Source organism: Salvelinus sp. IW2-2015, linkage group LG8 (genome assembly GCF_002910315.2).
Source record: "Salvelinus sp. IW2-2015 linkage group LG8, ASM291031v2, whole genome shotgun sequence".
Classification (NCBI taxonomy): Eukaryota; Metazoa; Chordata; class Actinopteri; order Salmoniformes; family Salmonidae; genus Salvelinus; species Salvelinus sp. IW2-2015.
Genome location: NC_036848.1, coordinates 34,778,016 through 34,793,704, shown reverse-complemented (window position 1 = coordinate 34,793,704; position 15,689 = coordinate 34,778,016). Strand labels below are relative to the sequence as shown.

The window sequence follows — 15,689 nt, the reverse complement described above, 5'->3', positions numbered from 1 at the left end:
GTCCCGTCTCTCCCATCTCCTCATTGTTTTTTAAGGAACATATACCCACATGGCTGATGAAAGATTAACTGAGGTCCACAATCCAGTCCAGTTGGTGGTGGTAATGTACCTTGAAGTTGGTTGCCAACCGCCATATAAAGTCCGAAGAAGAAGAAATAGAAGAAGATTTAGAAGAAGACTGAAGGAGAGATTACTAGAAACTAACTAGGTTTCCACTTTTATCTGTGTATTGTCAGAATAGAGAACACATGATTTTGTGTGACTCAAAATGAGTCAAATTTCTACAAAGATCCAGAAAAAAAGGACATTGTGCATTTCAGGTAAAATAACAACCCAATGTTTATATCCCAGTACAAATTAGCAAGCAACAGCAAGCTATCTAGCTAAATGTCCATGAATGTTTAAGAACAAATTCTTATTTACATTGACGGCCAACATTGGCCAAACACGGATGATGCTGGGCCAATTGTGCGCCGCTCTATGGGGCTCCCAATCACGGCCGGTTGTGATACAGCCTGAAATCGAACCAGGGTGTCTGTAGTGACACCTCAAGCACTGAGATGCAATCCCTTAGACCGCCGCGCCACTCGGGAGCCGAATAGCGATCTAGAATACCACAAAATGAAATTCTCAGGATCCCATCAGAATAACGCCACAATTTTCTCATTAGGAGATTCAGTAGCTGCATATATCTTACAGTATGTAGGCTATATATCATATATGTCACACTTACACAATACACATTTGACATCAGGCACTGTATCAAAGGGACACATACACGGGAGCGCGCTTTGTTTACGTGTGGACGCTCATTGCTAAATGAACCTCCTTCACAGAGCTGTGCTCTCCTCTTCCGCGTGCATCCCGGTCTCGGAGTAGTCCTCGCCTCGTTGGTTAGCGCTGCCTTTTAAAGCAAACGGGCGCGCACTTCCAGCCGTCATTCAGTCTGAATACTAGACACAGGGAAGGAGTACTGCTGTGTCGTCCAACCATCCCTCTCTTTCTTTCCCTGTTATTAATAGATACCAAACTAGCTACCCCCTTTAGCTGTTATTTTTTATTTGTATGTTAACGTTAAACGGTTAGTCAACTAGCTCAATCATGTACCGGTACTTCGGGGAGTTGTTATCCCGCGGGGCGGGCAGTGCGCTGGCCTCGGGGTGCGTGGACTCTGCTCTCCCAGCATCGGCCTCTCTAATGCGGGTCCGACAGTATAGCGAGCAGCCCGACGACCCCAACTTCTTTCGCATGGTTGAGGGTTTCTTCGACCGCGGAGCCGCCATCGTTGAGGACAAGCTTGTGGAGGACCTAAAGAGCAGAGAGACCCACGAACAGAAGACGAAACGAGTGAAGGGGATTCTCCGCATCATCAAGCCCTGCAACCACGTCCTCAGCGTCTCTTTCCCCATCAAAAGGGACAACGGAGAGTGGGAGGTAGTGGAGGGCTACCGCGCCCAGCACAGCCAGCACAGGACGCCCTGCAAGGGGGGTAAGATACTGCCAAGCGCCGCTTCCTTGTTCTCAACTCTTCAAGTGGTTGTGCGGTTTGACAGCGAGCTTGTTGCTAGGCTAGGTAGCTAGCTACTTAGCTATTCCAGTACTCAGCTGTGAGAACAACTGCACTGATTCTCTCTTTCGCTAACGGTAGCTATAAGTGAAGCATATCATGCAAGATACGTCTCTTACATAGACTTAATTTAACAGCATCACTGGTCTGGATGTGGAATATTGTTATTTCGACAGCTAGCTTTCTGCCTGTCATGGCTATGCCATGCGGGGAGTGTAGCTCTGCAACACTGGATCAATGACCTTCCCACACACCTAGTGAGGCTGCCTGGAGTTAGCTGTCATACAGTAACAGGAGCCAGCTGACATAGCTAGCTAGTATAGCCCCCTGATCAGCTCTAGGACACTGGGCTATCAGGGCTAATCAGCGAATCATACTACTGGTTTCCAAGATAGCTCTATACTGTAACAGAGCTCTGAACAATGCAGTCTCTCAGTAACTACAACCTAGATACAAACATTTATACGGTCTATTGTTGACTATCCAGCTCTGGCATAGTCCTTGTGTAGGCACTAATAGACAGAGTTAGCAATAATAACCAATGATGGGTTAATATCTTTGGCTATAACACAGGTGTTATACTGTATTGAGTTTGTGTGTGTGTGCAATTAGTGTTAGCTGAGATGTGGTGGCTAGAGAAGCTGATCATGTGATCATTTGGCATTTCACTGGGCAAGCCCTGCACTGGCACCACTCTCAACACATGCTGCCAGCTGCCCCATACATCAACCGTCTAGGAACAGGAACAGAAATAGGACATAGTACACTCACTCACACACACACACAACAGTGAAGGGCAAGTGATGTGGGTATTCCCTCCCAGCCTATAGGTGTGTGTGAGTGAAGCAGCATGGTGCTCTCTGCTCAGGCAGAGGTCAGGTGTGAGGAGGGGCTGGGGGGTAGGGCAAGGCTGTAGGGTGTGTGTGTGTGTTGTGGTATAAGGAGGGGGGCTATGTGGTTCAGGGTTCAAGGCAGAGAATTGTAGGCTGGTGCAGCCCTGCATTGTGGGTGCTTTGTGTGGTGAGGACCAGGATGAGTTACAGTGAGGGGGAGGGAGAGGGGGATAAACAGTTGTTTGAAGAGGAGTGGAGTGAAGGAGGGGAAGGGGTGGTGATGTGCCCAGGCGCTCCTATTCGTCAGCATTGTGCTAGGAGGGAAGAGTGTTCACTAAGCATTACTTACTTGATTCAGCTCACCACCTACCCAGGGTGCTAGGTAAGCTGAATCAAGTGCACCTACTGACTGACAGAATATTTGAACACTGGTGTGGTGTATAGATGATTAATGTTGGAAATCACTTTCACAACGCATCACCACTGTGCGTCACGCATGCTTAACTCACACGGTCACATGCCACCAGAGCAGATGCTTCCCTCAAACTCTTTCCTCTTTCTGCAGCTTAGTCACACTTTCCATTCTCCCCCTTGCTCTGACTTCGGCTGCCACTGCACTTCTCATGGTTTCTGTGTTCCCCCTTTCTGTGTGATCCAGCAACATTGTTGTCCTGTCAGTGTACGCTTTTTAACAGAGCTGGTTCAATTAACCACTCTTGTATAAGCTTGACTAGGACCTGAAGACTTTAACTTCCCTACCTAATGAGGGTTAGCACCGTTATTTGGCACACAGATAACTGATGGTGAGGCTAGATGATTTAAAAACTATTTTTATTTTTTTTACCTTTTGTTTAACTAGGCAAGTCAGTTAAGAACAAATTCTTATTTTACAATGACGGCCTGCAGGTGAACAGTGGATTAACTGCCTTGTTCAGGGGCAGAACGACAGATTTTTACCTTGTCAGCTCGGGGATTCGATCCAGCAACCTTTCGGTTACTGACCCAACGTTCTAACCACTAGTCTACCTGCTGCCCCAGATGGGGTAAAGGCCTGTTACAGTCAGTGTGTGTAGAAGTGGGGGAGAAAGTAGAGGGTTAAGGGTTGATGCTCTCTGTGTAGGCCTAGGCCTATCTAACAATGGGGTAGAGACTAGAGAGGGTTACGGGTTGATGGCTGTTATTCATTTTCAGGTTTAATGATTGATAATCAAGCTGAGAGACCCTTGGTCCTGCTGACTTATATATGATGGTCAAGGTGAATGACAAAGTGCAAAGGCTGTTGCTGTAATGCTGCTGCTGCAGATACAACAGACTAACAAACAAACCTGCAAGGCTCTCTACAGAGTACCTGGTCCTACTACAATAGTTTCAGAACCTCACATTTGCTAGCTGGAACACTGCAGAACTGTGTGCCTGCACCTGCAAGCGTGATTCAGTGTTAGGGAGTTTCAGGAAGTATGTCACTCTCAAAGGATGTTTAGTCTGTTAAATCTCTAACATCTCCTTCTCATTTCCAAGCAGAAGTGGAAGAGGGAGCCTGTGGTGCAGAGTCTGAGTCAGCCTAGGCCTAATTCTGTTTTTATTGTCCGAGTAGGTCTCATTTCCACTGTGTGACTAACAGCCCACTCTGGGCTCCCTTCATAGTGAATTTGTGCTCTTGGGCAATTGGGTTTGTCTGTGTGGGTGTATGTTTGTTCGTGTATATCATGTGTTTGCATTCATTTTTGTGTGTGTATACACAACATACACGGCGGTTTGTTTCTTGTGTCTGTGTGTGTGGGTGAGAGCTAGCCAACCCAGAGACTCATTTCATTGGATTGTTTATAAACATATTTCTTCCCTTTGCTGCAGTATTGGGGGATGGGAGAGGAGTGGAGGACACGAGGAGGAAGATAATCGAAGGAGGAGTGGTTATGGGAGAAAGGGGGATACAAATATATCTATTTTTTTTGTTCATTGAATTGAATTAGCCTAGCTCAGTCAGTGCTGTGTCTGTAGTTCAAAGGAGAGTCTCAGTAAAATGTTCCAAGGGCTTCGAGCATCTTATTGTGACACACTCCTAACAGTAGTCTTAGGCTATCTAGTCTCTGAAGGTCATGTTTAGGTGGCATGAAACAGGAGAAATGTAATTGCTATGGTGTGCTCTACTCTGCTGAACACCACCCCTCTAACACAGCAGGGGCTACTGGCTAGCTAGGGGTTGTTTTTGGACTGGGCTTCAGTACACTGTATGGCGCTTAGAGATGATGTCACACATGCACACATCCTCCCTGTCCTCTGACAGGAAACTGCTAGCTGCAGTTTCCTGTCAGTGCTCGGTGCCCTTGGCTCTCTGTACGTCTCTGTCACAGCGTCACAGCCCAATATAGCACAACCAAAGTTAGCACACACATTCACACACCCATGTGTACATTGGGTGTCGCGCATATGTTGCAAGATCAGAAACAGGCCTCCTACCTCGCGTTGGCCAGCGCGTGAAGCTGGGCACGGTGCGCAGTTTGCCTAGGCCACTGATATTGCCTGGGGATGGTCTGCATGCAAAATGACTTGTAGATCAATGACTGTTCACATTTTACATGCAGTTTGACACTGAAGGAGAAGTCGCATCAGTGATTTTCGGAAGGTAGAGACATTGTAATATGAGCCCCAAACCTGCCATTTGTAATGTTTGAATAAAATTTCAGACCAATGCTACATTTGGATGGGTTTGTGGTCCGCGGACTGATGCTTATCGGTGAATCATTACATCCCTACTGGCTTCCTGTCAACTTTACTGTGTGTTGTTATTGTTGGGCTACGTGTGTTAACTCCCTATGTTTGTGTGTCTGTGTGCAGGTATCCGCTACAGTGAGGAGGTGTCTGTTGATGAGGTGAAGGCTCTGGCCTCTCTGATGACATACAAGTGTGCCGTGGTTGGTAAGTCCCTCTCCTCTATGTTCACATCTCATTCATGCCTTGATACTCCTGAATTCATGCAAATATACACACTGATCTGAGAGATTTTTTTATTAGCATTTTCAGTGAGCTGTTTTCAAAGCAATGAAGTGTGTGTGCATGTGTGCGTGTTTGTGTGTGTTCTTAAGCCCCAATTTTTAAGCCTTATTCTCTCTCTCCAGATGTACCCTTCGGAGGGGCTAAAGCTGGTGTCAAGATCAACGTAAAAAATTACTCTGTAAGTCCATCAGACACGCACAAAGATACCCGCATACAGTGCATTCGGAAAGTATTCAGACCCCTTGACTTTTTCCATTTTGTTACAGCCTTATTCTAAAATGTATTTAAAAATAATAATAATTCTTCTACACACAATATCCCATAATGAAAAAGCGAATAAAACAAGCAATAAAACTAAAATAACTTATTTAAGTAAGTATTCAGACCCTTTGCTATGAAACTCGAAATTGAAGTCAGGTGCATCCCGTTTCCATTGATCATCCTTGTAATGTTTCTACAACTTGATTGGAGGCCACCTGTGGTAAATTCAATTGACTGGACATGATTTGGAAAGGCACACGCCTGTCTATATAAGGTCCCACCGTTGACAGTGCATGTCAGAGCAAAAACCAAGCCATGATGTCGAAGAAGTTGTCCGCAGAGCTCTGAGACAGGATTGTGTCGAGGCACAGATTTGGGGAAGGGTACCAAAAAATGTCTGCAGCGTTGACGGTCCCCAAGAACACAGTGGCCTCCATCTTCCTTATAGTTTTTCTCAATTGCTTAGACACAATTTCTGGAACAACTCACCATTTTCTCAAATCTTCACACACAATTTTAAAAACTCACACCCAACGGTACAAACATCTAACTTCTGGGTCCCAAATCAAACTTTGCCCTTAGACAACACACACAAGCTGTCAAACACAGACTACATGACTGTTAGGTACACACTGGAGGGATTCATTCAAAACCCTGCTACCAAAATGTTTAGAATAGGTTTTCAGATAAATAATTTGGAACTTTGTAAAATCACAGCACTGACTATCCAGATAACCCTTTCAGGATCACCCTGGCAAGAGAAATTCAAAACAGTACTGTAATAAATACCTCTTACATTAGTGGATAAGGGAATACTACTGTCTATGCTGTTCTGGTCAAAAACCTGACCTTTGAAATGTCACATGAAACATGTAAGGAAGAGTCCATGCACAGTAAAATACCCAAATTCCAAAAGCATTATTTCCAAAAGCAGCAAATGTACAGGTTACTCAGTATCAGCATGCTCATCATCTTGTCTCAGGTCTGGGTCAGGCCATAATATCTCATCAACGTCACACATTATGTTTGCTTGCTAGGCAGCGTGAGAAAAATGCCCTTGTGTGCCTTAGAAAACCCTGGATAGACTCCACAGAGACATCACCACAGGCGTCCACCATTGCCTCCAGCAGGTTTTGCTGTGCGTAGGGGTTGCAGTCATACATTCTCCACCGCCATACTGAGAAGAATTCCTCATTCGGATTCAGAAATGGGGAATATGCTGGCAAAAGAAAGAACGGTGAACCTGGGGTGGTCATTGAACCAGGCGCGAACCAGAGCAGCCCGTTGGAAACTCACGTTATCCCAAATGACAACATATTGGGCTTGCTCTGGTTGCCCTGGCTCCCCTTCCTGTTGAATAATGTTATTTTGCAGCTGATCTAGAAATTGAAGGAGTTGTGCCTTGTTGTATGGACCCACTTTGACATGGCGGTGGAGGACGCCATGATTGCTGATGGCTGCACATAGGGTGACGTTGCCTCCACTCTGGCCAGGAACTTGTATGATGGCATGGTGACCAATGATACGCCCCCTTTTGTGCCTTTTTGTTAGGTTGAACTTCATCGATGAAGATGTACTACTGTGGGTCAGCCATGGCATCTAGCTCAAACATTCTCTTCAGAATTAAAAAACACACATTTTACTGTACTACAAATACACTACTGTAGTGTACTACTGTACTAGAATGAAAGATTGTGTATTGCAGTTACTGTAACACGTTACTATACAGTACTGTATTGATATGCTGGAGAGATGGGCCATACTCTACATACTGTAAAAATTCTGTACAGTATAGCAATTACCTGCACATATTGGAATCGTTGCTCCTTAACTCTGTTTGAATTCCTTTCAAAAGGCACACGATACAGCTGTTTGTTCCTTGTGTTTCTTCTGAACAATCTGATCAATGGTGGAAATGCTGATGCTGTCAATTCCTTGGAAGACTACCTGGTCTTCAACTATTTGGGTTTGAATTTCCCTCAAACGAATGGCATTATTGGCAATCACCATATTCACCAGGGCAGTCTCCTGCTCAGCTCTGAGAAGTCTCTGTCAACCTCCAATAGATGACCGCCACTCAGTACTGCAAAAATAACATTTGACCATTACTAACCTATGATCATCCATTACTGTGGTAAAAACTACACTGACAACAAAGTGGAGATTCCATCTATATGCACTGCAACATTACATGTATCACATGATGAACTAGGGTGGCATGGATATCATCTGAGATTACTTGTCTTGGTTGTTGTTGTCGTCCTCTTCCTCTCTGTTGTCTTGCAACTTCTATTGTTAGGATCCATTGTTCCAAAGCACATGGGCATGCCTCCAGGCCCTATTTATTGATCCTGCAATTCTGATTGAGGCTTAGTGTTTGCACCTGGAGAAAGATGTGCTCTTTGAGTTTAGGTTGTGATGACTTGAGTAAATTATATTGAGAGCATGTGTTTGCTGAATGAATATATATATAGTGCAATGAAGGATTTATTTGGCCACTTTTGTGTAAGGTTTAGCAGAAAGAGTTTTGAATATTGAAACTAGAGGTCGACCGATTCATCGGAATGGCTTATTAATTGGGGCCGATTTCTAGTTTTCATAACAATTGGTAATCGGCATTTTTGGACACCGGTTATGGCCGATTACATTGCACTCCACGAGGAGACTGCGTGGCAGGCTGACTACCTGTTACGCGAGTGTAGCAAGGAGCCAAGGTAAGTTGCTAGCTAGCATTAAACTTATATTATAAAAAACAATCTATCTTAACATAATCACTAGTTAACTACACATGGTTGATGATATTACTAGTTTATCTAGCTTGTCCTGCGTTGCATATAATCGATGCGGTGCCTGTTAGTTTATCATCGAATCACAGCCTACTTCGCCCAACGGGTGATGATTTAACAAGCGCATTCGCGAAAAAGATTAAATACGTAACGGTTCGTATTTCACTGAAAGAATAAACGTTTTGTTTTTTTAAATTATTGTTTCTGGATTTGACCATATTAATGACCTAAGGCTCGTATTTATGTGTGTTATTATATTATAATTAAGTCTATGATTTGATATTTGATAGAGCAGTCTGACTGAGTGGTAGTAGGCAGCAGCAGGCTCATAAGCATTCATTCAAACAGCACTTTCCTGCATTTGCCAGAAGCTCTTCGCTGTGCTTCAAGCATTGCACTGTTTATGACTTCAAGCCTATGAACTCCCGAATTTAGGCTGGCAATACTATAGTGCCTAGAAGAACATCCAATAGTCAAAGGTATATGAAATACAAATGGTATAAATGGAAATAGTCCTATAAGTCCTATAATAACTACAACCTAAAACTTCTGTCTGCTTTTTTTGGTCCTCCAATAATCGGTATCGGCGTTGAAAAATCATAATCGCTCGACCTCTAATTGAAACATATGGAAACCAGGTGAATAGTGTTTACGGTTATGGGAAATGTGTGTGTGTTTTTGGGAATGACGTATGGGCGCTACAGGAAACAGTTTTTGTGTTTAAGCAATAAAGAAAAACTGTAAATGGAAGAACTGAGCAATCGGGGGGGAAGGGCCTTGGTCAGGGAGGTGACCAAGAACCCAATGGTCACTCTGGGAGAGTGGCCAGACGAAGCCACTCCTCAGTAAAAGGCACACGACAGCCCGCTTGGAATTTGCCAAAAGGCACATAAAGACTCAGACCATGAGAAACAAAATTCTCTGGTCTGATGAAACCAAGATTGAACTCTTTGGCCTGAAGGCCAAGCGTTACGTCTGGAGGAAACCTGGCACCATCCCTACCATAAGGCATGGTGGTGGCAGCATCATGCTTGGGGATGTTTTTCAGCAGAAGGGACTGGAAGACTAGTCAGGATCGAGGGAAAGATGAATGGAGCAAAGTACAGAGAGATGCTTGATGAAAACCTGCTCCAGAGCGCTCAGGACCTCAGACTGGGGTGAAGATTCACCTTCCAACAAGACAACGACCTTAAGCACACAGCCAAGACAATGCAGGAGTGGCTTCGGTACAAGTCTCTGAATGTCCTTGAGAGGCCAGAGCTTGAGAGGATCTCCAGAGAAGAATGGGAGAAACTGCCCAAATCGAGGTGTGCAAAGCTTGTAGCGTCATACCCGAGAAGACTCAAGGCTGTAATCGCTGCCAAAGGTGCTTCAAGTAAAGTATCTGAATGTAGCTCCCTCCAGTAACCACGAGCACAACCGTTCCTTGATTTTAACTGGCGGCTTTATTCTGTAGATTGTCAGAATTATCACCTTCCGTGAGAACTATAAAGTAAATGAAAATACAGTTAAGCACACTCTTACAACCTTATCTTACGAGTGACTTATTAGCTTGGTATAACTCTGAAGTGCTTACATACATAAACAGTTTAGCCGGCGCTATAACAGTATTAGATTAAACACATGAATAAAGGAAAAATACCTCATTGGCTGCTTATTACAGAAGGGAGGAAATCAAACTTCACACTTATTATTCCTGGCATGAATTCACGCTTCATCCTTAATTATTATAACGTTACCATCCTAACATATACGCTTCAAACTTTATGAACTACACCCGATGACATGAAAARTTAGCTAACACAGCGCGGGATTGCGTTCCCTCCAAAAGTGTGTTGCTACAATAAGGATCCCCGTTACAACAGTTATTAGCTACGTAGTTCCGCTTGTCTTATCGTTTCCCTGCACAGCGGACACGTAAACAATTCAAACACAAAACAACGACATAACCTGTAAGTCTAACTGTCAGTTACACTGAATACTTATGTAAATGTGATATTTCGGTTATTTTTTATGCATTTCTGAGAAACTGTTTTTGCTTTGTCATTATGGGGTATTGTGTAGATTGATGAGGAAAAAATAATTTAATACATTTTAGATTACGGATGTAACTTAACAAAATGTGGAAAAAGTCAAGGGGTCTGAATACTTTCCGAATGCACTGTACATACACATACACACAGACACAAGTGTGTGTGTAGTTGTCATGTAGGGGAAAGAGCAGCCAGGTCACCCGTGATACATGTATTCAGTATTCGACGTCTATCTATGGCTGAGGGAGATGACCTGGAAACTGGCCACTAGGGGCAACAGTGAGTCCCAGTGGCTATATGTGCCAAGCTTATAGAGACATTGCAGCTGTAATTGTTGCAAAAGGTGGCTCTACAAAGTATTGACTTTGGGGGGTTGAATAGTTATGCACTCAAGTTCAGTTTTTTTGTCTTATTTCTTGTTTGTTTCACCCCCAAAAATATTTTGCATCTTCAAAGTGGTAGGCATGTTGTGTAAATCAAATGATACAAACCCACCAAAAATCTATTTTAATTCCAGGTTGTAAGACAACAAAATAGGAAAAATGCCAAGGGGGTGAATACTTTCGGAAGCCGCTGTAGGCAACGGAAGGCAGGCAGGCTTCATCAGTGCTTCACACACCACTTTGCAATGAGCTGGAGGCCATACAGTACCGGTCAAAAGTTTGAACACACCTACTCATTGCATGTTTTTTTCTTTATTTGTACTATTTTCTATATTGTAGAATAATAGTGAAGACATCAAAACTATGAAATACACATATGGAATCATGTAGAAACCAAATTCTTCCTTATTTGAGCTGTTCTTACCATAATATCGTCTTTTACTAAATAGGGCTATCTTCTGTGTACCACCCCTACTCAAACACATTAACAAGGAAAGAAATTCCACAAATTAACTTAAGGCACACCTGTTAATTGAATGCATTCCAGGTGACTACCTCATGAAGCTGGTTGAGAGAATGCCAAGCGTGTGCAAAGCTGTCATCAAGGCAAAGGGTGGCTACTCAAATATAAATATATTTTTTGATTTGTTTAATGCTTTTTTGGTTACTACTTGATTCCATATGCGTTGTCATAGTTTTGATGTCTTCACTATTATTCTACAATGTAGAAAATAGTAAAAATAAAGAAAACCCTTGAAAGAGGAAGTGTCAACTTTTGACTGGTACTGTATTTAGGTGTTTGAAACTGGAATGCTGTACTACATATTATGAGCATGTCTTGCCTTGCTTCAAAGTAGCCTAGCCAAAATCACACCATATCCTTGGAGGCAATTATTTTATATAAACTTTCTTTCATTGTCCAGTAGCCAAAGGCACAATCCTAGTCATATTAGCAACCCATGCTAGTTATTGCATATTAGATTTCCCCTTTTTTCAAAATTTCAAACGTATATTTTCATCCGCTCGCATGTGCGGTGAGCTTTTGACAACAGTGTTTTCCTACTAATTGCATTAAGGAGCGAACATTCGTACGTAGCCTACTTCCTGCTGCGCTTATAATGTGAAGAAATAGTAGTTTATCAACATTTTAAGTTAAACATTCTGATCTGCTGCTTTAAACTCATTGCTTTAAATGTTTTTATTTGTTGATGTAGCCTAGGCCTACTGGTTGAATGAATTTGGGATCTATCCTCCCACAACTGTCCCAGAGTCTGTTCAGAATAGGCTATTTCTTTCTCCACAATCTGACCAATAGAATAGTTCAAATGTTCTACTATGGGGACAGTAGCTTGACATAGACTAGTAATGTTGCTGTTCGTTATTGGTGTTGTTGGCACAGGAAAAGTAATTGTGCCAGTTATTCTAACGTCTTCAAAGTGCGCATCCAGAATTCGGGAAGAAGGACCACACATCGTTGCGTCCCCGAGTTGCATGTTCTGTTAATATGATTTGCCATCATCTACATGTGATTTCTGTCAATCTGAGCACTGTGGGTGAACACCCTAATCAGGTTACGCACCCAATGCATATGGGTCCAGTACATTTCTGAAATGTCCTGTAAATTAAAATGCTGCCGGTCAAATGTCCAGGGCCACGGAAACCCTGGCACGCACGCACACGCACGCACGCACACACACACCATAGCAGGCGATTATGGTGGGAACGCTCTGATGCACAGGAAGCATATCTTACTCCCTGTCACATCAGTGATATATTCCAGTGACCCCTTTACACACACACACACACACACACACACACACACACACACACACACACACTGTCTGTCTTTTCCCCTCCAGCATAGAAGAAAATCAGAGGTTCAGTCTTATCCTTTTAGCACGTCCTCATTTCTCCTGCTCTCATCACATAGACACTCACCACAGAACCAGATAGACTGTTTATTTATATCCTTTGGAGTTGGGGCTGTTTGCTATGGCTTTCTGTTATAACATTATGTCATAGATAGATAGACTACATGACCAAAAGTATGTGGACTGCTCATCGAACATCTCATTCCAAAAGCATGGGCATTAATATGGAGTTGGTCCCCCTTTGCTACTATAACATACTCCACTCTTCTGGGAAGGATTTCTACTAGATGTTGGAACATTGCTGCGGTGACTTGCTTCCATTCAGCCACAAGACCATTTGTGAGGTTGGGCACTGATGTTCGGCGAGTAGGCCTGGCTCAAATTCGGCGTTCCAATTCATCCCAAAGGTGTTCGATGGGGTTAAGTTCAGGGCTCTGTGCAGGCCGATCAAGTTCTTCATCACCGATTTCGACAAACCATTTCTGTATGGACCTCGCTTTGTACACAGGGCATTGTCATGCTGAAACAGGAAAGGGCCTTCCCCAAACTGTTGCCACAAAGTTGGAAGCATAGAATTGTCTAGAATGTCATTGTTTGCTGTAGCTTTAAGATTTCCCTTCACTGGAACTAAGCGGCCTAGCCCAAACTATGAAAAACAGCCCCAGACCATCATTCGTCCTCCACCAAACTTTACAGTTGGCACTATGCATTGGGACAGGTTGCATTCTCCTGGCATCCACCAAACCCAGATTCGTCCGTTGAACTGTCAGATGGTGAAGCGTGAGTCATCAATCCAGAGAACGCGTTTCCACTGCTCAAGAATCCAACTTGGCATTGTGCATGGTGATCTTGAGCTTATTTGCGGCTGCTCGGCCATGCAAACAAATTTCATGAATCTCCCGACGAACAGTTCTTGTGCTGACATTGCTTCCAGAGGCAGTTTGGAACTCGGTAGAGAGTGTTGCAACCGAGGACAGACAATTTTTACGCTCTAAGCGCTTCAGTACCCGGCGGTCCTGTTCTGTGAGCTTGTGTGAACTACCACTTCGCGGTGAGCCATTGTTACTCCTAGACGTTTCCACTTCACAATAACCACACTTACAGTTGACCGGGGCAACTCTAGCAGGGCTACAATTTGACGAACTGACTTGTTGGGAAGGTGGCATCCTATGTCGGTGCCACGTTGAAAGTCACTGAGCTCTTCAGTGAGGCCATTCTACTGCCAACGTACACTACCGTTCAAAAGTTTGGGGTCACTTAGAAATGTCCTTGTTTTTGAAAGAAAAGCTAATTTTTTGTCCATTAAAATAACATCAAATTGATCAGAAATACAGTGTAGACATTGTTAATGTTGTGAATGACTATTGTGGCTGGTAACGGCAGATTTTTTATGGAATATCTACATAGGCGTACAGAGTCCCATTATCAGCAACCATCACTCCTGCGTTCCAATGGCACGTTTTGTTAGCTAATCCAAGTTGATCATTTTAAAAGGCTAATTGATCATTAGAAAACCCTTTTGCAATTATGTTAGCACAGCTGAAAACTGTTGTGCAGATTTAAAGAAGCAATACAACTGGCCTTCTTTTGACTAGTTTGTGGGTTCGATTACAGGCTCAAAATGGCCAGAAACAAATAACATTCTTCTGAAACTCGTCAGTCTATTCTTGTTCTGAGAAATGAAGGTTATTCCATGCGAGAAACTGCCAAGAAACTGAAAATCTCGTACAACGCTGTGTACTACTCCCTTCACAGAACAGCGCAAACTGTCTCTAACCAGAATAGAAAGGGGAGTGGGAGGCCCCGGTACACAACTGAGCAAGAGGACAGGTACATTAGAGTGTCTAGTTTGAGAAACAGACGCCTCACAAGTCCTCAACTGGCAGTTTCATTAAATAGTACCCGCAAAACACCAGTCTCAACATCAACAGTGAAGAGGCATCTCCATCTCAATTATTTCATCAAACAGCTCGCATCAGACAAGCTCACTGCATATAGTTTATTTTGTTAAAACACATAAGGTGGGTCTGTAAAACAAACAAAAATACACTTTAAGAACTTACGACCAATATCGGTCGACCAACATTTTTTGTCGGGGACAGCCACAGTGTCTACACTAGTATGCCCTTCAGCTGGCAGAGACAAAGGAAACCCTTCTCTCAACCCACCCCTCCCCCTCTCTCTCCTTGTGCACACTGTGATCAATCAATTCTCTTTATCGCTCTCCCCTTTTTCTCGCTCTCTCTCTCTCCCTCTTTTTTCCCCTCCATTGCACTCTCTCCTCTCTCTCCCTCTCCCTCATCTCAATTCAATTACATTCAAAGGGCCTTTATTGTCATTGGAAACGTGTTTACATTGCCATATCAAGTGAAATAAACAAATGTGAGAACACAAAACAATATTAACAAAAAACTATTAGAAATGAAAACTTAACATTGCGCTCTCTCTCTCTCTCTCTCTCTCTCTCTCTCTCCAGGACAATGAGCTGGAGAAGATCACTAGGAGGTTTACCATTGAGCTGGCCAAGAAAGGCTTCATCGGTAAGCGTGACTGTGTGCCTCACACAGCCTTACGTAGCCAGTTGTCCCCTATGATCCTGTATGCTAATGACTGTGACGTGTTAACTCAAAACACATAGAGATGTCTCTCCCTTACATGTAATAATAGTGATGGGGTAGTAGACCCCTCTTCCAGTCAGTCAGCTCCTCCCCCTTCCTCTGTCCTCCTGGTGTTGAACACATGAGAATGCCCCTCGCTACATACCACACCCTGTTTATACCACTGAGTCTGGTATTTAGACATGTCTCTCTCTCTGGTATAGTGGGCATTCAGAAACCTCCAGTCAGCCACTGTACAGTATTAAACATATAGGAAGCATATATGGTAGAAACTAACTAGTTGGTGTATATTTAGAATATGTACAAGAAGGGTTGCACATTTTGGGGAATATTCAGAGGTGGA

At 43.5% G+C, this 15,689-nt stretch overlaps 1 protein-coding gene across 1 annotated transcript in view; it reads left to right on the top strand.

The window, feature by feature from the left end:
• The first annotated feature begins 945 nt into the window (after nucleotides 1–945).
• LOC111967808 (glutamate dehydrogenase, mitochondrial-like) overlaps nucleotides 946–15,689 on the top strand; it is a 32,775-nt gene continuing 18,031 nt past the window's right edge. The window contains 4 exon segments of the mRNA XM_070444904.1: nucleotides 946–1,489; nucleotides 5,236–5,316; nucleotides 5,517–5,572; nucleotides 15,205–15,268. Coding sequence (XP_070301005.1) covers nucleotides 1,102–1,489; nucleotides 5,236–5,316; nucleotides 5,517–5,572; nucleotides 15,205–15,268 — 589 coding nt within the window. The 5' untranslated portion in view covers nucleotides 946–1,101.